This window comes from Tenrec ecaudatus, chromosome 5 (genome assembly GCF_050624435.1).
Source record: "Tenrec ecaudatus isolate mTenEca1 chromosome 5, mTenEca1.hap1, whole genome shotgun sequence".
In the NCBI taxonomy this organism is placed as follows: Eukaryota; Metazoa; Chordata; class Mammalia; order Afrosoricida; family Tenrecidae; genus Tenrec; species Tenrec ecaudatus.
In genome coordinates, this window is record NC_134534.1 from 34,247,090 (window position 1) to 34,271,124 (window position 24,035).

Here is a 24,035-nt window from a genome sequence, read left to right on the forward strand (position 1 = left end):
CAGTCCGAAAGGACCTTGGCCTCTTTGTGTTTTGATTCTCAGCCACAAGACAAAAAGGCTGGCCCAGAGGCCCAGAACAGTGAATCCCTTTAGGAATGCCCGCACTATTAACCCTGCCCCCTAATGAGAAACCAAAGCCAGGTGATAGTTCCTTTGTAGGCAAGTCAGATTACTTCCCTCCCCACCAGGCCCATCATCCTTGCATTCTCGACAGCTGTAACTATACAGATCAGAGCTAGCTGTGTATTTCTAGGATACTCCCCGAGGGGTCTACACCACTGAGGATGCCAGGATCCTGGAGTGCAGATGGCTTGGGCTGCTAACCAGTCAGCAGTGTGAGATCGCAGCTGCTCTTCCTGCCTCCATCACGATTTACAGCCTCAGAAGCCAGGAGGGCAGATGTGCTCTGGCCGATAGACTTGACTTGGTGACAGTAAGTTGGTGTTTGTTTTTTAATACTCTTGAAAGTACCGAGGCCTGCCATGTTCTTTAAGTAAGGATAGTGATCCCGACGGTGTCAGGCGGCACTCTGGACAATCTAGCAGGAGAGAGCAGCCTCTGGGAAACAGCATGCTGGGTAGAGGGCCGGTGAAGGAGTTGAAGCCCCTCAACAAGATGAGTTGAAACTGGCTGATATCACCAATTGTGCAAGCAAAGGACCTCGCAGCGTTTTGTTCTATTGAACACAGATTGCTGCGAGTTAGAACTGACTTGATGGCAGCTAACAGAAATAACAAATCTCATTCCAACTGTTGATGTCGCTTTTATCACACGAACGGGGACCAAGTGAAAGCTCACTGGAAAATAATCACATTCAAACCAGGTAGATCCAACTGTCCAACGTTTTGTAGAAAACTGTGGCCACTTCCTGTCAATTTAAAAAAATGGAAATATGTTTGGTCATGTATCAATCAACCCACTGATACCTATGAATGGGTACTTCTCTACCAAGAACGGACGTGAGATGCCACTGGCCTCGTCTTCATTCCCAAGTTAGACAGTTTCAGGCAGTTTTAGGGTGAGAATAACGTGCTACTTTATAATCAGATGTGAGTTCAAGTTCCTATCTGATTATTTGTAAACTTTGAACAGGGAACTTGTTTTTCTGAATCTCAGAACTCTTCTGTGCCAACTGGAGATCATGCCAGGCCTATGTCACGGTGCATGGCATCTAAGGGTGTTAAATAAATAATGGTAAGGACCGGGCACGTAATCTACTTGAGAGAGTACAGAAACCCTTATTTTTAAAATGCCTGGAACAATATGCAAAATTACTCTACTTTTGTAGGCAGAAAACGATGCATAAGTAACTGGCCCGCCATACCAAAGGGGGAGCCTGCTCGCCCAATGGGAGGGGTTGTCTTCTTACTCAAACCCAGTTTTTTAGGGGATCTGAAGTGGCTGCCATTCGTGAGAACAGAGGTAGTGGGCAGAGCACAGAGGTTAGAAAATAAAAGGCCCAAGCCTTCAGGTTTCCCTGTCGTCAATCAGATTTGACACTGACCGGGAGGAAACATACTGTAAATCTGCCCAGTCTTGAAAGGGCCTGGGTGGCCAAGGAAGGGGCCTCTGTGGCACAGTGTTTGCGTGCTCAACGGTTACCCAGAAAGTCGCTGGTTTGAACCCACAAGCTACTCCAGGGGACAAAGATGTGGTGATCTGTTTCCGGAAAGATTGCAGCCTACGAACCCCTCTGGGACAATTCTACTCTGTGCAGGGTCGCTATGAGTCAGAATCAACTTGACTGTAAGTGTAATAGCTCTGGTTTGGATAAGTCAAAATAGCCACCAGCCCACACGACAAAAGTATGTTCAACTCCTAAAGTAATCCCTGAGATTTTTTTTTCTAGTAAGACGTAGGCTATGAATAATTTACAGCCTCCAATGAAGGGCTACTCTTCAATGTACAATTCTGTAGCTATGAAGGAAAAAGAGAAGTCTCTCTCAGCGAGCAGAGTGGCCAGATGGGGAAAGCAAGAAGTGAACTCCACTGGGCATCTTTGCCGTTCTTGCCCAGTGTCATTTGATAATTCATATGGATAAATGATTGCCTTGTGGTCGTTTCTTACGCATTCCTTACACAGGACTTTTCTTCTGTTATCCTTTCCCTACTATGCCATTCGAATTGGACAGATGGCTGGCAACTTGTCTTTTATCTTACTGGTCAGCATAACAGGAAAATTCACATCAGGATACATGCGCCAGAAGACTACATATTAGCCACAGATCCAAGATCTCAGCCAGCATGCAGTAGGTGGGTGGCATTTTAAGGTTTGGGGGGAGGGGATGGCTGTGGTGCACATGTGAAAATAAGAGTGTGCCCAGGTATTTGGGTGACTAGATTTGCAGACAAGGTTAATTAAAATGGAGACAATCATATTCTTGACCCTGAGTTTCTCCCATCTACTTTGTCTTTCTTGCTCAGCTATGCTTATTTCAACAGGAAAGCAATCAAAGGTAACTACCACGTATCACCATATTTAAAAATGACTAACCATGCCCAGTTTTAGACTTTTTAATGCAAATTAATTATCTAATAGAAACATATTTTGAAGAGGCTATTTGGTTTTCGGCTCACTAGCATTTCAACTCTCGTCCTTTGAGGTGTGAGAATGGAAAGGAGAAAGCTGTGAGGAAATATCCTTTCTTCTGATTGCGGAAGCGACAATGGCCAGGGGTTACTGTGCCTGTTTGTGGGGCACTTACAGCATGATCACACGGGCTGAGGCGACAACATTGTCCCAAACCCCGAGTCTGAAGCTAATGAAGCGAAGAAACCCAAGTACCACGTCACCGTACACCATCTCCAGGAGTCGTGGCAGTAGGCAGTGGCTCGATGACGCAAGTGGTCATGTCTATGCTGAACAGCAGTGGTGATGTGGCAGCACTGGGTTTGCAGCCTCGTTTGGGGCCTCGCTCCTCGTCTTTGGCTTGGGTTCGCCAGTCTCGCTGGAGATTTGTAAGCGCTGGAGATTTGTAAGCCAGCCGACATCCCTGAACAAATGCCTTTTCTGCTTAAATTGCCAGAGTTGCTTTCTGTTGACTGAAATTAGACACTCAATAGATGTGCCACCAATCATTTATAATAGAAAAATATGTTCCTAATTTATATGGAACTACATCTACCCAATAGCCAGGTGTAGCACAAAGAACACATGACATTTGGGCAGGATGTACCTGCAAGAACGGGGGGAAAACTTTATTTAATTAATAGTCTCTTAGTGATCCCAGAGCCTTGTCCTATTCTATGAAATAAACGGGAGAGCAGTTGGTGATTTGTTCATTTATTTTACAGGCTCCCAAACTTACTTGGGTTACTGTTTCCTTTTCAGAAAAAGTATCACTTAGTTTTATTTTCTCCTGAAAATAAAAATGTTTGTACTATAGCTCATAATCCAGGATAGAGAATCATCTGATTTTATTGACCCCTGATTCATTCCAGTGCCCCCCAGAGAGTGGTATCACCCAGTTTTGGTGATATCACCCACCGATTTATTTATTTACTAAGTATGTGCTGAATAATTAACAAAGAATAAGTTATTGCCAAAAAACAAACAAGTTATATATGATGACATAGTACTTGATTACCGTATATACTGGTGTATAAGCTCAGTTTTCCAACACATTTTTAATGCAGTTTTTGTGGTCAAATTAGGTGCCTTGGCTGACATTCGGGTTGGCTTACACTAGTCTATACGGTATATTGTGGTTAGCTGCTGCTGTGTTGGCTCCGACCCATAGCAATCCCACATACAACCGACTAACAGAACACTGTGCCAGTCCCCCCATTGTTGCTGTGTTGGAGCAGACGGATGCAGCCACAGTGTCAGCTGATCTCATTGAAGATCCTCCTCTTTTTCATGAATTTTCCCCTTTCCCAAACATGATATCCTCTGCCAGAGCGTGGCCTCTTCTCGTAACACGCCCAAAGTCCGTGAGACTGAGTCACACCGTCCTCGCTCGCAAAGAACATCCTGATTGGACGTCTTCCAAGACTGATCTTTGTGTTCTTCTGGCAGTCCACGGTAGTTTCAATATTTTTCACAAACACCATAATTTTCAAATACTGCTATAAAAATCATAGACGCCTTTATCAAATAAAAATAGCAAAAGTATACTTAAGGGATTGTTTGTTGACATATCCTCCACCCAGGTTGGTACAATTCTGAAGGCTGCTGTTTCCGTCTCCTCAACCTTCCTTTGCAGCCTGCTGTGCTCTTCCATTCCCCCACCTCAGAATGCAGTGTGGGCATTCTGGAGGGATGCCAAGCATGCTCCTTGGGAATGTTCTTTGAGTTTGGGGAGGAAAAAGGAGTCTGCAGGAGTAAGATCAGGGCTGTGGGGAGGGTGGTGTAAGGTTCCCCGACTGAATTCTCCTAGGGCAGCTCTGTGACCCGTAAAGAATGAGTGAGTCTACTGGAGTGATGGAAACAGCTGTCTTGAAGTTGGTTTTCCTGGCCAGTTTATCACCAAGTTCCCATTTTCTTAAAACTTCTTCCTATCAAGCCCCCATGGTCAAATTATATCAGGATTGCCCCCTCTGGGACCCTCAAAAACAGTAGCCGTAACCATCGGGACTGACTTCTTTGCCTTGAGTTCATCTATGAGGTCTCCCACAAAGATGAAAAACTTGACCCATTTAAAACTTTCGTGTTATGGGGGGCAGCATTCCCATGAACATGTTGCAAAGCTCGAGTTATTTAGGAAGCTGTCCGCTTTACTTCTGATAAAAATTTGATAGTAATCTAGACTTGAAAATTGTCTTTTTATGACTCAAGAAAGTAGCCCAAGGGCATGGCAGGGGAGTTTGGGGGGACAATGAGTAGCTAACAATGAGAATGAGAAAGAAACAAGTGTTCTTGTGGGAAACAGAACCCCCCAACCACATGTTCTGAAATTGACTGTATAACTTTTCTTACTGTGACCGAATGGTTACTTTGTATGGCGTGTGAATTGTATGCCAATAAAATCATTTTAAAAGATGCTATCTAGATAACTGCTTCCAGAAAGGGAAGATGCTAGACTGCAGAGGAGAGTCAGAGGTCGGGCTGCAGGATAGGGGATTATGACAAGATTTCAAAGGTGAGGATGTGGCCCTGAACAACCAAGGTGACAATAGAAACAGAAAGAAAGAGAACTGAAGATCTGGAAGCACTGGTTTTAGAAGATGCCAATAGCTAAGTATTGGACAACAGATATGTATTGTCTGGCCCAAATCATATTTAATTTTTAAAATTTGGTTACTGCCATTTTTACATGGATAGATATTAAGATCCAGATTTATAGCTTCTCTTGGGTAGAAGACATATTAAATATGCCACCTCTGGCCCCATCTTCCTTTTGGCACCAATTAGCTAGAAAGACCCGTACCTTTTGAGATGGGGACATTTCTGAGAGTCCCTTTGGGCCTACTTTATGGGGCATGTCACCTCTCTAGCCCCTCATTTATAAGGGACTAACAAGGAAATAACTAATGACTGGAATGGCTAAAATAAATGGCCCTTTCATTTTATTTGCATTAAATAAAAATCTACATCTTCATAATTGATTAGAATTGATACTATCATTTTATGTCACCGTTCTATTCAGTTATTCGAATAGTAGCTTAAGTAAGCAGCATTTGGTTCTTCTACCTCTTCCCAGCAAAAAACAATGTGAAAGAGGCCAGACTGACCTTGTCTGAGTAATAATCAGGGAACACTTAAAATCCATGGAGAGCATTCAGGGTAAAGCGCAACAGTGGGATGCTGCCTTTGTGCCCTCAGGTGGGCTTCCCTTGGGAATTGTTACATGAGAGCCGGTTCCTTTGGGAAGTTCAACCTCATGACTATTTTTAAATTTAGTGAGCCTCCTGAAGGATGAGAGCTACTCTCATCTGGACCTTTCTAGTGTCTTTAAAGGTCCTGCTTCGGACACTTAACACTGAATGAGTGACTCTTCTATTAATAAGGGAATATTTGATAAACACTATCAGTGGAACTGTTCCTTCTTCAGCTTTCAAATTTTTAATTTCTTCAGCTTTCTAAGATCTTTTGCTTGACTTTATCTTTCAAGAACATAAAACAAATATTAAAAAAACCATGAAAATAATGTGAGTTCATTTAAAAATAACTTATTAAATACAATCAACAGTAATATGGGGGAAAACAATACTCCCTAAAGGCAGAGTCATAGTAGATTACAACGGAGTGCCTAGTATCAGTGTTATGAGGATGTGCAAAAATGCTTAACGGCCTTTAAAAAGTTCTAGATCACATGTCTATTTAAAAAGCAATATAATGGATGGCAGTCAATCAGCTTGAAAAGCGCAAAACCACACGCCACTATTACACCCACAGGGTAGGTTCCAAAGAACAGGCCATTACTCCAAGATCTGCATGACATGAAAACAGAGGGTGAGCACATCAGCTCACAAAACAGAGGATGACGACATATTACATAATTGCCAAATAACATCATTATGGAACTGTCAAACCGTTGAGAACTGTGGCCTAGTCAACTTGACACATAACCTTAACCGTCACAATCTGTTATGATGTTATTCTCAGGTTGCATCTCAGCCTTTGTTATGATCAGACACACAGTGTTAATGTATAGTCATAGAGGAGATTTTTTACTACTGTTCCAAATGTGAAACGTCAGCTAATGGAACTGAGGAGTATGTGTATTGATTGACAAGGAATATCTACTGTGCAGATATGACATTTGCCCCTGGAGTGATACACTGAAGATTGTGGGGAATTTTCCATTACAATGGAGACTCCATGTGCAAAGAACTAATCTTTGTTCAACCAGATGGGAATGATTATTACAAATTACTAACTGTATTATTTATTATATACAAGGATAAGAATAATATCCTTTATAGTCTTTTCTATGGGTGGATCCTGTCTTTTAAGGGCTGGAGGAGAATAAAATAGGTCTCTATTTAGTTGACTTTTATAACTAATATAATGGTAATTAATTACACTCATTGCTTCATTATCATATGAATAGATCATGTTCTGTAGATTTTTTAAAATTTGTAATTTAGAATGAATCTACATTTTGATGGGCTTTTCTGTAATTACTGTTTCAATTTAGTGGCACGTAAAAGCAATGGAATGAGTTAATTTATTTAAAGAGTATTATGATGACAGACTCTCTTCTGTATGATTGGTAAGTGATATTTTAACCCAAAAGGTCAAATTCAGTCAGGCCAAATTCATCACCGAGACTGTAGGTAACTGAACAAGAACCATTAGTTCGGAACCATGGTAACGTGGCCTGCCAGCACTTGGGGAGTGTGCTTTTCTCTGACATTCTGTGTGTCCACAGGGGAGAAGCTGTGTGACTGATTCTCCTATAAAGAATGAAAACAATTTTTTGACATGCTACCTCTTTCTTATAATTACCCAAAATGCTTTGAAATTTTTGATGTGGAGTAATAATTTACAGTAAGTTGGGAAGATTCAATGGTGGAGCTAAGTAGTTTATATAGTGAAGATATCACTTATATCCTAAAATTAAGTGATAAAATATATACCATGAAATAACATGTCAAGTGCTACACACACACACACACACACACACACACACACAAGATCTGGAATCTCCCAGAAACAAGAATGTAAACAATATGAAACAAAAACCACTCTTGGCAAACAGAAAAGAGGCTACAAAATACGTCAAGCCCACAGTATATATTTTGCTTATAGGGCTAGCACCTCCATCCTCACTGATGGCAGACCATCACTTAGGAGATTTAGGATCTGTCAGCAAGTTGCTAAACTTCTCTGGGTCTCCGTTTCCCTGCGTGTAAAGAGAGGATAATCATAGCTACCTTGGACAATTACCATGAACTTAAAGGAAGGTGTCATGGAGATGGCTCTCAGTACTTCTTCCTGTCATTTTTCAAGACCATAGCACAAGGACATGTGGTATACTAATGAAGAAGACATAATGTACATGTAGTTAGCACTGCAGACTCCTAAGCCACATTATGGGTTTATATCCTAGCTTAAGTGCTTATGAGCTGTAGGCTCTGGGTGAATTGCTTTCAATGGTATGGGTAGCCAGCTCCTGGGAACCTGAGAGCTATCTTTGATATCTGACTCTGTTTAACATTTCCTTTCTCAGGACACCCTCCCCTAACATAGGGTCTTATTATAATCACTCACCGCTCTCTGTACTTCATCTTCTCAACACACACCATGGTCATAAATATTTATTTCCAGTAGTGTTTAACCATGTCCATTACACTATGTAAGAAATTAGGGAGTATTCCACTTAGTTTACAGATGATCATAGTTTACTAAGCCATCAAAAAGACTCCAAAGATATTTTTTGGGGGATTAGTAAATCAATTGAAAGATTATAGTGTCTCTAGACTTCTTGGCTTTTCTTGTCTAGAATGCAGTAATGTTTGCATACTCCGGTATGAAAATACAAAGAAACTAGAAGGCAGGTTACATTTGAATTTCTTTAACTATTACATTATTCCTGGCAAGACAACCCCCCCCAAAGGGGGGGATAACTACAAATAAAAACAGACTTTCTGAACTGATGGGTAAAGTTAGTCAAAAGTCTAATTAGATTGAATCACTTGTTAATGGACCACTGATTTCTTTAGAAAAGTTTCTCTCAACTGGTATGAAAATCATGTTGTCATGATTGTCTTTTCTCCAGAAATGAGAGTGAGTTTTGTGGCTATTACTACACGACTACATTCCTAGGTACGCTCACACACACACAGCTTCTGAGTTCTGTGTGGGAGTCTTGGTAGAAACAAAAGTAGAGAAGCACTGCCCAGGGCTGTGATTTCCAGCTTCCACACCTCTGTCGGGCATGTTGAAATGATTTCCCCCAACGCGGGCTTTCGAGGGAGTGAGAAGCGTTGCAAGAACTGAAGAAGAGCGTGAGGGTTTCTTCTCTGGGCTGTGGAAGCACTGTTGCCCAGAGGGGAGATCGCTCCCTCACGTTCCTCCACTCTGGTGACTGGCTACAAACTTCACCTTCAAATCGTGATATAGTTTGTCTTGGCAGCTCAAGAAGCTGCAGCCTGAGACAGAAGTGTGTTCTAGTTTCTCAAGGGTGGATCAAGCTTTCCTTTGGGATTAGTCTATATGAACCAACATTTAAGGGAATGCACTTTCAATTTTGATTAGTTTTCAGACATCTGTTTTTCTTGTTGTCTCCTAAAGGACGGACATTTATGTATCCAAGCATCCCAGTGACAACGTAAGGAAGAATGATAGCTTTTTGAAGCAAACTCAACACCAAAGACTTGGCATAGAAATTATAAGGTAGGAAAGGCATCCATGATACTGTATGCCTGGTTTCAATATGTATTTTTTAAGCAGATCAGGGATTGGGTCCTAGATTTGCCACTTAGTAGGTGTGTGACTGTGGCCACACACCTTTATTCAAATAGTAATGTATTCTAGCTTGGCAGTGAATGCATAGGTTGACTATTGGGGTCCAAACGCTATATTTATTACCTCGTACTTGGTTAAGTGGTGTGGTGTTTTCAAGTTGGGCTGCTTAACCTCAAGGCCAGTAGTTTGAAATCACCAGCAACTCTTGAGGGAGAAAGATGAGGTTTCTACTCCCATAAAGAGTTACGTTCATGTATGTATGTATGTATGTGTGTGTGTATACAGTAAGCAGTTCTACCCTACCATACAGTCGAACATGAATCAGAATGGACTTGGCAGTGAGTGAGTTTACTTGGGGAACTCTAGGCAAGTTTCTGATCCACTCTCTGGCCCAGTGTCATCTGCAAAATCAGGCTAGTAAACGTCACTTAAACTCCCTGCCATCCTAGCAGAGTGTTACCCTGTACTGGCCTCCCAGTACCACAGCGTAACAAACCTACTGCAACACTGACTTGTATGGAACTGGGATGACTAGCTAATGAACGAATTAGAAGATCCCTTTCCAGACATATTGTTAAGTTCCTCTTTTTCTTCTTCTTCCCCCACTCTCACAGAGACTAGGGTTGAAGGTGGTGAAGCTGTTAGGTTTCTCTCTCCGGCCTAAATCTCAGTCTCGGTCCTTAGCTCCATGCGAGAAAGATTTCACGCCGAAGCCGGGCTCGTGATCCAAGTGAATTTAATGAAAGTTCAAAGAAGCATCAGGTTTTACGCGGCACCCATAGGATTCCTTTGACCATGCGGCCTGGCAGAGACTGCTCCGGGACACGCAAGGATCTCTCTCCTCCCACGAAGACCACCAGACCACCCAAGCAAGACAAGACCAAGAGACCAAGAGACCAGGCGCCCAAGAGACCCTCTCCCTTCCGGTCCCTGCATTTTCAAGGGTTCCCGGGGGAGGTGTGGTGAACGACCCCAGGTCGATCCCATTGGCTGAATTGCAATCACCCGGCACAGGTGGGCTGCTCCAGGTGTAATGCCCATCCAAGCCCACTGGCTGGAAAATCCAGCTTTTGTCTTTTGCTGGCTCTCCTGGGCATGCGTAATGGACTTCCCAATTCCCTAGGCTAAGCTACCTAACAAATCTATTTCTACATACCTGACCTTACATACAGTAAACACGTTAACACGATCACAGCTACCAACCTCTGGATCTCCATCTTTCTAAAGAGGAAAACACAGTTTACAACATGTAAACACTTTAAGAAACAGGATGTCAGAACGTTATTATGTCTTTGATTTACAAGCTATGTATTCTCAATGTTAGTCACTAAACCAGTAAAGTTCTTGGGGACAAACTGTGTAGGGCTTGAAACCACTTCAGGAAAAAGTTTGAACCAGTGAGGCTCCCTCCTCACTCATCTCCTTAGCTTGATTAGAATGGCAGACAGACAACCAGCGGTCCCAACCAGTTAGGCTTGCACACAAAGTCCCAAGTGACCAGCAACGCCTCCCTCACCCCGACCCACCGTGAATATTCGGCGGCTGAGGTTCACGACTGCTCTTCCCTTTAGTTTTTCTGTCCTTGAAGTCAAAGACTAACAGTAAGACTGCAAGTCAGCAAACACACAGGTGGAGTGCCCGACTGGCCCGCCCGCCCTGCCTCCCAGGAGTCCACGCGGGCACACACCATTTACAAGCGCTCAGCCTGCGGGGCTCTGTCTCCCAGGGGCGGACACAGCCGGCTCCCGGGAGCGCTCCAGGCGGCTCCTGCTCCCCGCACCGCTGCAGGCGACAGAGGTGGCCTGGGGCCCGGCCACCTGGAGTCCCCTCCCCACTCCCCATCCTCCAGCCACGGACGGTCCAAACTGTCCACACAGACAACAGCTCCAGGGGCTAGTGGGTGGCCTCACCTCCTCCCTCCTCCTCCAGGGAGTTCATGCACGGAAAGTAGCCGGCCAGAGCCTCGAAGGAGGCCGAGAGGCTGCTCCGGCTCTGGGAGCGCTGGATGGAGCGGCCCGCAGCGCCGGCGGCCCCCGAGCCCTGCCGGCCCATCTTGCTCGAGTACCCGCTTGTCCCGCGGTACAAGATGCGAGGCGTCTTGGCGGCTGGGGCGCGGCGACCGCTGCGCTTCGGGGCCGGGATGCGCCGCGGGATCTAAGGGTCTGGCGCCTGCCGCCCTGACCAGGTGCGCAGGAGCCGAGGCGCCGCCGCCCGCCGGGGCCTCCACTTTATTGCGGAGGAGAGAGGACGAGGGGGCCGGGGCAGGTGGGCCGACGGCGCGGTGGCAGTCCGACGTCTGGCCCAGGAGGGACTTGAGGCTCCTAGAAGCCGGCGCTGCTGGAGCCGCCCGCCCGCCCCTCGCGCGGGGATGCTGCTGGAGCCGCCCGCCCGCCAATCAGCAGCCGCGGGGGGAGGAGGCGCGGCCGCACCTAGGTCGGCGGGCGGCTCCGGCGCAAGTCTCAGGTTCTGGGCAACGCCGACCCGGCGCGCCTCCCTTCTTTTCCTCCGCGGCCTCCACGTGAGGGCGGTCAGCGAATGGTGACTAATTGGATGAAATCACTGAGGCATCCCAGATGGGTATGCAACGCACTCATTTTTGGCGGTCACTTTCCCCGTTTCCCTAGCGATTTTGTTGCGCGGCTAAAGTACAGCAAAGGAGGAAAACACGGACATTTTCTTCAAATCAGAATACCAAGGGTCCCGAATTTTGAACCGATCTCATGAACTTCTAGAATCAAAGCTTCTTTCTTTTCCCACTCCCTTTGTTAAAAAAAAAAAAAAAGAGACTCAAGGGGCGGGGGGAGAGTGAGAGGAGATTAAAAACCAACAAAACATCAACAGCCTAAAGTTTAAAAACCAACAAAAAAGCAACAAACGCTGAACCAGAACTATGGGGGCGACTCATTTTGCTTCAGTATCAGGATATTTCTTTCCATGGTTTCTTTTCCCCAAATTAAATAATCTGCTGCCAATTTTTGTGAAACACTGGGCCCAACAAGGAAATACAAAATAGCATCCTCACGTTTGGAAACAGCAGTAGCTAGAAACAAAGCATAGTCAAATAGCAGGTTATACTCCACAATGTGTACTCCTCTAGCTCAGAACAAACAGCAACTTTTAGCTCTTTCACTTGGAGTCAGAAGACACATGTTTTTGCAACCTTAGGCAACCACTTAACCTCTCAGTTTCCTTATTGATTAATGTAGAAAACTTATGCAAGGGGCCAAAAGGTCTCACTCCAACTCAGGCCCCAGCCTGTTGATGCGTACGTGCAAGAGGGGAGCTTACTAGTGCTCTGTAAAATGTATACCACACAACCTAAAATCATTTTTTCAATCAACAAACATTTCCCGAACATTACATAAGTCGTTACTACACACGCACTGGAAAATTAATCTATTTGCTCAGTTAACATTAATTGCGCATCTATGTTGGTGCGTAGGATACACCTGTGATCAAAGCAGCTAAACTCCCTGCCCTCGTGGAGCTTACACTCTAGGAGGGGGAGAACGACAACAAATCAGTCAACTATAGAGCGTCTGCAATTTAAAATCACGTCAATGGAGGATCTGTTGACTTGGTATCATTGAAGAGGAAAATCTGGATACATTGAGGAAGTTAAGCCGTCAGCTAGTCCAGCAGAACCTGATAAAACCAGGGACTGTTACGAGCGCCCTTTCTTACCAAACCATTTTTATTCACAGAAGAGACAACTTAAAAAATTTCAATGAGATTTTTCATTTAAACAATACAAGAATAATTTAATGTTGGAAACTGACATGGTTTTATGAAAGTGGTCTAACTCTTCTATATTAATGAAAGTCACAAATCTTTGGGGATCATAAAATAATTTATTAGATTTTTAACACTATTTAAAATAATATATAAAGTTCCTTTGGGGGAGTGGTAGTAGACCTTATAACAGGGATTGAGTAAAAATAAATCCAAGTACTAAAAATATATAAGCCAGAAATGTATTATCTATATTTTATATTTATTCAAAACCAATTTTTAGAATCCTAAATTGATTTTTCATTATATAGCTTTGCATTAAACCATGAGATCTAACATCCATAAAGCCAACATTTCACATTCACTTCAAATTGCTGAAGGACACGGACAGTCACCTTCTTTCCTCTGAGTATGAAACAAAATACGAAGGAGCTTCAACTAGTTCATGTAAAACATCCATGACCCATTGGTTCCATTTTCCTTTGAACTTTTTGAAGCCCCTCTTAAACAATCTTTTCTCCCAACTTCAGTTTCATGCAATATGACATAGATACAGATTAAACTTGTGTGATTTAAGTTTTCCAGAGTATTTTTGGTTTTCACTAGATTTGTAAAGTGAATAGCATGTATTAGATTTCAGCAGTTGGTCAACCCAAAACTTTCAGAGAGGCTGATGACGTCAAAAGATACTTAGAATCTGAGAAGAAAGACAGATGGAACAGCCAGTATCTTCATAATGAGATCAGCAATAGAATTTTCCTTTCCCGCATTATTGAAAACATCCATAGAAGGAAGAACATTAATTGATTAAACCAAACAATAGTGAGAAGAGCTGACTGTGGAAGGAACGAAAAGCAAAACAAAGCAAATCCTAAAGAACAAAGTCATAAAAGCAGCACAGCTAGATAAGACAGGGGAAAATAAATATTTGGAATCTAATATTAATTCTGTGGTGTAGTGGTTACACATTGGGCTGTGATCCACATGGTCAGCAGTTCGAAACCACCAGCAGCTCCGAGGGAAAAAGACTGGTCCTCTACTCCCATAAACAGTGACAGTCTCAGGGGGTCACTAGGAGTGAGCAATGACTTGATAGAAGGGACTTTTTTCCCCTTTGAATATTAATTGTCCTTTTTTGGGTATAATATTAATGATAACTAAGTATGTTCTTCACATGTATTACATCATTTAAACTTCACAAACTCTGCAAGGCTGTCACTCTCATTTTGCATATAAAAAAATTGATACATGCAACCATATGCCAGGCACTATTCTATGAACCGGAGATACGATGGTGACAAAATGGACAAAATCCCCACCTTCCCGGTGCTTGCACACTAGAGACCATACTCACCAGTTCGCAACTCGATGTGAAGCAAGCAGAAGGAGACTCCGCCTGGTCCTATAGCACCCTCACAATTGTTATGCTGGAGCTCGCTGTGGAAGCCCTTGGTTGGGGGTCTTCCTCTCCTTTTGCTAACCCTCTAGTTTATTGAACAACTAACACTTGCATTCCATTTTACTAAACAACTTTCTATGCCGGTTACCTAATAGTTCTACACTCCAATGAGGGAGACATTATTACTAAATTCGTTTTACAAATGAGAAAATGGAGGTATTGTGTGGGCAACTCTGTGTCCCCAGGTTACACAAGTTACTAAGAGATGGCGCCAGGATTCAAAGCTTGAGGCACAGAGTGAGACTTTCTTCAATGTCATAATTAACAAAACCAGTTGGAATCCCAGCATCTTTAATTCCACAATCTGTGCTCTTTAACTACTAAATGACTCTGTTTATGAGACTCCACCGACTTCAAAGGAGCCCTGGTGGCGTAGTCATGTGTGTTGGGCTTCTGTTCACCAGAAATAGTTTTAAGTGAAAGTATCACTTTCAAGAAAAAAGCAAAAGCAATCAAATACTAAAAAAAAAACCCACAACTTTATTTCACAGGTAAAGTTAAAGCTGAGTCAATGATAAGTTAAATATTTAAAGGCAGATGAGAAACAAAGCAGCTAGAGAAATGGATTTAGGACTAGAGAATAGAAGTACGTGGAACCGTTACTGTTTAGCCATTCACGTAGCTCCCTTTCTAACGTAACAGTGCCCCCCCCGCCCCCCCCATTCGGTGATCAGTCATTCAGGTCGTTATTGAGAACTGGATACAAAACTTTCCTCATCAAGATGAGGCTTTCTACTCCTGTCAAGAGTTACAGACTTGGAAACCCAGAAGGGCAATTCTATCCTAGTATAAGTAGGAATCAACTGGGTGGCAGTGAGTTTGCTTGTTTTTGTTTTGGGGGGTAAAATAGATGTGTTCACTAAATGTGGATTTGGCCATCAAGGGGTTCAGAGCCTGGTAGAGAGGAGGGGGCAGGGTGCAGGGAAAGGTAAATTGATGCAATATTCCTTTATTCTTACACAAGTAACATTATTTATGTGGATGTAGTCTTTGCAGCAATTATCGTAGCAGAATAAGCAGTACCGTAATGATAGGCGCTTCTAGGCACTCTGGTGTCTCAATCGCAGTGAGCAATGATTTACATGGGCCAAAGGAAGCTTCCCAAAAGAAGAGAAGTCGGAGCTGCATCTTGAAGGATGAGTTTGACAGGCAAAAAATAAGGGTGAAGAAAGTTATTTGTGCCATAATATATTGATGAGGTTCAAAATAACCACTTGTTTAAGAAATCTGTTTGAAAAATACCACATTTCATGTATTTTCTACTTTAATCATTGTATGCATGTCACAGTCAGTTTATACATCTAAGAGGGTGCTGTCAGGTAAGTGTTGGGCTGTTTACCACAGACAGGCCTGGTGGCTCAACCCAACAGCAGCTTCATAGGAGAAAGCCGAGACCGGCTGTTCCGGTAAAGAGTCACAGCCTTGGAAGCAGTGTAAAGTCACCATGAGTCAGAATCCGCCCGGTGGCACTGCATTTGTTACAGTCATGCATTACCGAATGGATTTATGGTGTTAAACTTTACCTAATACAGTACTTGTCCAGGAAATAATTGGTTTCTGAAAAAAGCTCTTGATGTTTATTTTATATTAAGTGTGTTGCTGCTAGAAAGGTTGTCTAGCTTCTAGTCCTGACACCTCACTTTATAAGAGGAAGATAAGGAAAAAGAGATAGCATTGAAGATTGAAAAACCCCTTCAGGTTATAGCCTCGTCTCATCTCCAAATGCAGCTTCACACGAAAAGAGATCGATGATGCTTCTTTTCTCAATAATGGGAAAGATGCTTCCCTATCGCCCACACTTCCAGGATCAAAGAAGCCTCAAAGCTTCGACATTCCACCTGGCGTGCCATTTTCTACTCACCTCCTAACAAATTATTTGCACTCATAGGTAAAGGGCCACTTATGATTCTCCGAGGAAAGGTAAGGCCTCCCAAATGTGTGTTTCTGGGGTGTGCAATCGATTTATTATTGGCTGCTGAGGTGAAGCCTCATGCTTCCAAACCCATCCCCACGTCTCAGGGCAGCAAGGCCCACAGAATTGCTTTCACTAGAAATTATAGAACTCAATGTCATGGAGTCTATGCTGACTCAGAGTGACCCTAGAGGACAGGATAGAATTGCTCCTGTGAGTTTTTGAGATGGTAACTCTCATGGGATAAGAAAGTGCCATCTTTCTCCCACAGAGCTGCTGGGGGTTTTGAACAGTAGATCTCGTGGTTTGCAGCCCAGTGCATAACCATTACTCTACCAGGGCTCCTTCGTTAGATTACAGCCAAGAGAACTCTATGGAGTAGTTTTACTCTGTAAGGCACGGGTCGCCGTGACCAAGAACTGGCTCAGTGGGAGCCAACAACAACAGGTCTCTTACTTTACTACTTTGCTTTTAAAAGATTTCCCCAGTGTCTTTTCTAAAATCTGAATGGATTTAGCCTTATGCAAATCTTAAAATATAATATATATATTTTCATCATCTTGCTTGAATTTTGCTGCCCCAGTAGACCATGTCTCTTGGTGTAATAAAAATTTAGCTGTAAATTTCCATAAATTAATTTGGTATTCCCTAATTATTTCTGCGGTTTTAAAAATTGCTATGCCTATACTAATGGAGAATACCATATTTTCATGTTTAAGGCCAACTGTTTATATAGTCTCTCACAAGAACACACTTGTCGCCACATTTTTACATACTCAGAAGAGTTTAAGTTTCTTAAAGGCAGAAGCTGAATCATATGGATGATGTTACTCTAATTCCCAGGGTTAATAGTGATGATCAGGGTCTAACCAACTGATGTGCTTTTAAGGACCCAAAAACCCTCCCAACCTTGGGTCAGTGTCAACTCTTAGGGATGCGACAGGACAGAGTCGAACAGCCCTGTGGGTTTCTGAGACTGTACATATTGACAGAGTAAAAACCTGATCTTTCTTCTGGGGAGGGGCTGGTGGTCTTGAACTGATTACTTATCCAATAGCAGCCCAAGGTGTAGCCTGTCATCAGGGCTGCTTCCTTCTAAGGACACTATTATCTTAAAAAACTCTGATAACCACCAGAACAAAACACACCCCCAAGCCAAAATCTTGCTGTCAAGTCAATTCTAACTCACAGCAACCTTATAGGGCAGGGCAGAACAGGGCTGGGTGTCTGAGCCAGTAGATAGCTCCTTACAGGAGTAGAAAGCTTCATCTTTCTCCCTGGAAGCCCCTAGGGGATTCAAACTGCTGACCTTGCAGTTAGCAGCCCAATGCGGAACCATTCTAACACCAGATCTCAGATTTCTGCTAAAAGAGTGTTTCTTTTAAAGAAAAAAAAAAGGTCAATGAAAACTGCTAATACTAGCTTTTATGTGATAGATCTGAATGAGTCATTTGTTAACTCTTACTGTGGATGTTAGCTTCTGGAAGTGATGCTCCACCCCCACACCCCCATTAGTATTCTCAATCATTGCATAAAAATCTTATTTTGTAGTATTTTAAAAGTTCTACAAGATTCAATTATAATTCAAGCAATTAATTTACCAAAATAAGCCGATGTCCTGAACACATCTTTTCTGCCTCCACTTATTTAGGAAGCAAATCAAAGTGAACATGTTTTCTCATTTCCTTATCTGATGTATTCGCTAAGATTGGTTAATTTTTAAAGCATCAAATACAGTGAAAGCGGAGCAGGTCATTCCCTAGTTACCTAATTTAAATATGAGAGAAATACAAAATCGTGTATTTCTAAAATGGTTCCACACAGTATCACCAGCCTTTGACCCTGTGATGTTTAAGTCTTTACATCACTTGTTTTCAAGACAGTATCTTCCTCCAATGACATCTACTAAATCTAAATGAGTTGAAGTTTGGGATGCGGCTATCTTGAAAGTTTGTAGTAGCAACCTTAAGGATTGCTGCTAGATTCTGGTTGGGAAGCACTGACCTACCCAGGGGGAAAAATTCCCATAAATACATAAGTACCATATATACTCGAGTACAAGCCTACCCGAATATCAGCCGAGGCACCTAATTTTACCACAAAAACTGCACAAAATGTGCTGGCCTGAAGACACAATGCGGGAATAGTGCACGGTCTGGGCCCATCACACTTGGGCCCATCACACTGAGGGCAGGAAGCAGAGCAGCAGGGGGAGCAGAGTGATGAAACCCCCGGGAAATACCAAAAATAGGCTTTGGAGACAGAGTGTGGCACCCCATCAGAATCGACTGGAAAACACTTGTAAAGGCCAACAAATAGACCTTGAACTATTTACAGGCTTTTCATCTTTGTCAGTGGTTTTCTTTTTGTATTATTTTGCTTTTGTTTTTTGCTGTTGTTTTGTTGGTTTTTGACTTCCTTTGTTGTTTTATTTGGCTTTGCCAGGTTTTTGCACTTATTAGTGTATCTGCATGTCTATCTAGGTAAGATACGTGGGATAAATAATTCGGAGATGAAAAGATCAAGACCAATGGTTCCGGGGGCATATGGGAGAAGAGGAGGTGGGAGAAAGGAAGGGTGGGGGTGGGGTGGGGGGGTAAACAACCCAGGGACAACGGAAGAACAAATGAACTAAAATCCACAGAAGGAAGGGTGTAGGATGCCTAGTAGGGCTTAATCAAGGGCAATGTAGCAGAGAGGAATTACTAAACCTGAATGAAGGCTGAGCATGATGGTGAGACAAGAGGAAAGTAAAAAGAAAATAAAGGAAGGAACCAGGAGGCAAAGGACATTTATAGAGGTCTAAATACAGGCATGTACATATGTAAATATATATAATCAGAGGGGAATAGAACTATGTACTCATATTTATATGTTAAGAATTAAGGTTGCAGATGGACACTGGGCCTTGATTCAAGTACTCCCTCAACACAAGAACACTTTGTTCTAACAATCCAACATCCTGTGATGCTCACCTTCCGGACAGGATCACCGAAGACAAAATGGGTGCCTAAGCAAATATGGTGAAGAAATCTGATGGTGCCTGGCTATCAAAAGATAAAGTGTCTGGGGTTTTAAAGGCTTGAAGATAACCATCTAGCTCAGAAGCACCAAAGCCCACATGGAAGAAGCATACCAGCCTGTGTGATCATGAGGTGTTGATGGGATCAGATATCAGGCATCTAAGACCCAGAATAAAACTATACCTAAGGTGAATGGGGAGGGGGGTGACATGGAGTGGAGACCCAATGCTCATCTGCAGACAATTGGACATCCCCTCACAGAGGGGTCACAGGGAAGAGATGAGCCAGTCAGGGTGCAGTATAGCACCGATGAAACACACAACTTCCCTCTAGTTCTTTGGTGCTCCCTTCCCTCCACTAGCATGACCTCAATTCTACCTTAAAAATTGGATTAGACCAGAGCACGCACACTGCTACAGGTAAGAGCTCATAACACAGTGAATCCAGGATAGATAAACCCCTCAGGGCCAACAATGAGGGTAGAGATACCAGGAGGATTAGGAGAGGGTAGGGGGAGAAAGGAGAAATAAATCACAAGGATCAACCTAGAACGCCCTCCCTTGGGGACAAATAACGGAAAAGTGGTTGAGGGGTGATGGAGGATGAAGTAAGATATGGAAAATGTAATCTATAACTTATCAAGGGTTTGTGAGGGAGGGTGGGAGAAGAAATGGGGAGCTGATATCAGAGGCTGAAGTGGGAAGAGAAAGTTTTCAAAATGATGATGGCGGCATATATGCAAATGTGCTTGACACACTGGATGAACGTATGGATTGTGATAAGAGATGTAAGAGCCCCCAATGAAAGTGTTTACAAAAAAATTATGCTGAAAAACTCGGCTTATACATGAGTATATACAGCATGTACTTACGATTTCAAATTCACACCAGGTATCATAAGTATGAAAGTACAAACACATCTCATTATGATCTTGAAATTATTATTTTTAAGATTCTTATGCTTGGAATAAACCTTTGTTTCAGTCCACATTTGTTTCAGCACAACATTATTTCAGCCTTCTTTGAAGATACAAATGCATGCGGACACTGGCACCTGTTCAGATGAAAGATACAACTGGGAACTGCTCCTTCTTTTCCATTGTCAGCCCTGCAGACCGTGCCCTGGTCCGGCCCTCACCTCGCGGCTAGGCTCTGCCATGGCCTGCTCTCTGGCACTCCTTCCTCCAGACCCTCTCTTTCCATCCAGCCACCCTGGACCTTGCTAAAGGTGTGTTTTCCTAGAATAAATGCTTTGCTTTTAAACCAAATCTATTTCTAGAGAACACAACAAACGAACTCTGCATGGGCTGGGAGGGCAGATCCTACTCGACTGATGTTAAAAATCAAAGCTTCCAACCAAGCAGCTTCTGATACCATGCTCCCTTTTCAAACACTGGTAGCTTTAATTAAGCCTGGGACTCGGTTCCCTGAAAGAGCCCTGGTGGCGTAGTGGTTACACTTTGGGCAGTTAAGGTCAGCAGTTTTAAAACCACCAGTCCTTTCTTGGGAGCAAGATGAGGCTTTCTACTCCCATAAAGAGTCACGGACACCCATTGGGGCAGGTCTATCCTGTCCTACAGGGTTGCTATGAGCTGCAGTTGACACGATGGCAGTGAATGAGTGAGTGACTCTATGTACTGAAGTGGCGAAAATGGTTAACGCTCTGGGGAAAGCAATAGGTCGGAGGTTGGACCCTCCTTGGAGGCACTTAGTGCAAAGTGCCGACCTTTTGGTCAGAAGCACAGTGCCGCCGGACTGCTGTGCCCTCGGGACGCCTTTGGTCTTATGGAGAACTTCTAAGGAGCCCTGGGAGGGGCGCTGGTGGTGGCCTGGTTACAAGTTAGGCTGCTAGCCACAAAGTCAGCTGCTCAAAACCACCAGCCACTCTGTAGGAGAAAGAAGAAACTTTCTACTCCTCTAAGGATCTATAACCTCAGACACCCACAAGGGCAGTTCTGCCTGTGCTACAGGGTTTCTGTGAGTCAGCATTGCTTTGGTGGCATGAGTCAGTTTTTCTCAAGGGCCCTGGCGGCAGTTAGGTGAGTGAGCCTCGGACTGCTCACTGCAAGGCTGGCTACTGCGCCCCACCTCCCACCCCATGGGAGAAAGACAAGGCTCTCCTACTCCAGTACAGATTTATGGCCTTGGGAAGCCTGTCGAGGAAGGCTAGGAGTCAGCATGGACTCGATGACGGTGGGCTGAATCAAAGTGATTCTTTCCCCTTCTCTAGTTCAAGGCCTTACCATCTCTCATTTTCATTATTGCAAAATAGTCCTAATTAGCCATCCCATCATCAATGGAAATATTTTCAAACGCATCCTTAACAAGGTCCAAACGATGAATTTAAAAAGCAATTTAGTCCACTTCAGTGCTTTGCTTAAAAACCTTTCCGTGACTTTGCAGTTAAGAGCAAACTCGTTCCCTTGACCTAAAGATATTTCTGCCTGCCCACTTCAATCTCTTGCTGCTTTCTGTTCCGCACTCCAGGCACTGGCAATACTGAATCGTGTGCGTCTCCCTAAAAGTTCCAGGCGACCTCTTACCCTCACAAATGGGCAGAGTGGGGATCTGACCGTCCCTCTCCCACCTGTTCTCCTCACCTGGGTAATTCCTGTTCAGATGGAAGGCGTCTTCCAGGGAAGTAGGTGCCCTTACACTGATATCCCATAGTCTCTGGAGAGTGTCTACCACACAGTATTAAAAATTATGCTATACTTATGCTCCTTCATTGATTGTTAAATAGTTAGTGAACATACTTTTTAATGCTGTGTACTAGAAGTTCAATAAGTGGTTTCCATGAGTAAATATATCTAATTCAACTGGGGAGGACCATCACACCTGTTTCATTTTATTTGAATTTGTTTTCTTTTACCCTCATTACCCTACCTGACAGTCGTCTCTAGATAATAACAGCTCAACGTTTTTGGTGTGACTGACATTTAATGTTTGTCTTGAATTTTGAACTGTGTTCAAGAATAAAATCGTATTGTTTAAAAACCACCATCAATATCTTGAGGGATTACATGACTACACTGTGCAAACTAGGCCCAAGGTTATGTATATATTAACTGCTCATAAACTTTGGTCAACGAGTTGTTCAAAGTTTTCTCTGAAACAGAAATGTTGGAGTCTCATGTCTGAACTTTACAGAGGCGTTGTAATCTACAAAGATTCAAGAACAAAAGTAGGGCATGGGAGCATTTCGTTGACTTGAGCGAATACAAAGAATACTCTCAATATTGACATTTGCTGTGGCGACTTTACTCCAAGCATATTGATAGCAAAGCTGTATTGGGGGCCACTGAAAGAGGTGTGCTGGCTCTAGCTACTGTGTCTGAGCTGCCTCCTGGTTAACAAGTCTTTTATAGGTTTCACCCCACCAAATCCCTCAGGAAATCAGAAACCGTCCAGATGACAGACACAGAGATGATAGCACCAATGTCTGAAACCAAAGAAGGGGTTTATAGCAGAAACTCCTGAAGGCCAAAGAAAATGATAGAAATCTCAGTAAATAATGAGCCAGGGTTCAGCACAGGCAAAGTACATAAGAGCAGAGGGAAAGATTAATAGGTATGAAAAGATTTCCCATCATGAATCCCTAGGGCCACCCAGGTTAAAACCACCAAGCTATCTCTCTGCTGTGCCTAGCGCATTACAAAGTAGGAGGTTGTAGGACGTGGTGGCAGGGGTGCTGGGAGACAGAGGCATTAGTGCGCTGCTGGTGGGCACGTTACCTGGGAGCAGGCAGGCTGGTGAAGGAGCTAGCAGTGCTTGGACAAATTAACTAAATGCGCACGAACAACTCAATCAATCTATTTCTGGGTCTCTATAGACATATAAAAGAAATGGAATGAAAGGAAATTCTCACCCAGGCTCATAAGGAGAGCTATGTGAGGACATTCATCTCAGTGTTATTTGTGGAGGCGGGAGTTGGAGTCTATCTGCATGTCCAGCATTGGAAGAACAGAGAGGAAAAACGTGGTAAATGCATCCCAGGCAGCAATTCGAAATTTAGGACTAAATGTCTCTACACAGGTGCTCGGAAAACCACAGTGCTCAATGAGGAAAGTAAAAGGAGACTGCAAATTAAAAATGCACACATAAAGACATATACGAATCTATAAAATACTAATACACATTTTGCAAAAACACACACAGGCAGAAGGACCACATTAAACATACAAGAGTAACCGTTCTACCAGATGGAGAAGGGGAATGGGCTTCTAGGGGAGTGAAGAAACAGAGTGAGCGATCAGCTCAAGCACAGCCCACCTTTGCTTCTCTCAGTGAGGCACAGAACCCAGCTCCCCCCGGCCCCGAAGGGTGGTTATGTGTCCATGAGTCTTCAACAAGGTTCAAAGTCAGATGAGGGCGCGGACCAGGGGTATATCCTGTTGGGGGGCTGCATGCTCAAGAAATATTTGTTGAAGAAATAAATGAATGCAATCACAGTTCTGTGTTAGGCTGCCCCATCGTAAAAACAAAAATCCCAAGCCGAACTTCTGATCTTGAAAAAGAAATTTCACATAGATCTTTTTCAGCATAAGTGTCCGAG

At 43.4% G+C, this 24,035-nt stretch overlaps 1 protein-coding gene across 32 annotated transcripts in view; it reads right to left on the reverse strand.

Annotated features, from left to right (window-relative positions):
* The window catches only part of RIMS2 (regulating synaptic membrane exocytosis 2), a 575,734-nt gene that overhangs the window by 15,971 nt on the left and 535,728 nt on the right, over nt 1–24,035 (reverse strand). The window contains exon 1 of one of the 32 annotated variants that reach the window (XM_075549410.1): nt 11,266–11,800. The exons of the other annotated variants lie outside the window; for them this stretch is intronic. Coding sequence (XP_075405525.1) covers nt 11,266–11,407 — 142 coding nt within the window. The 5' untranslated portion in view covers nt 11,408–11,800. Of the gene's footprint in view, nt 1–11,265; nt 11,801–24,035 lie in introns of those variants that run through there. 32 annotated transcript variants of the gene reach the window in all.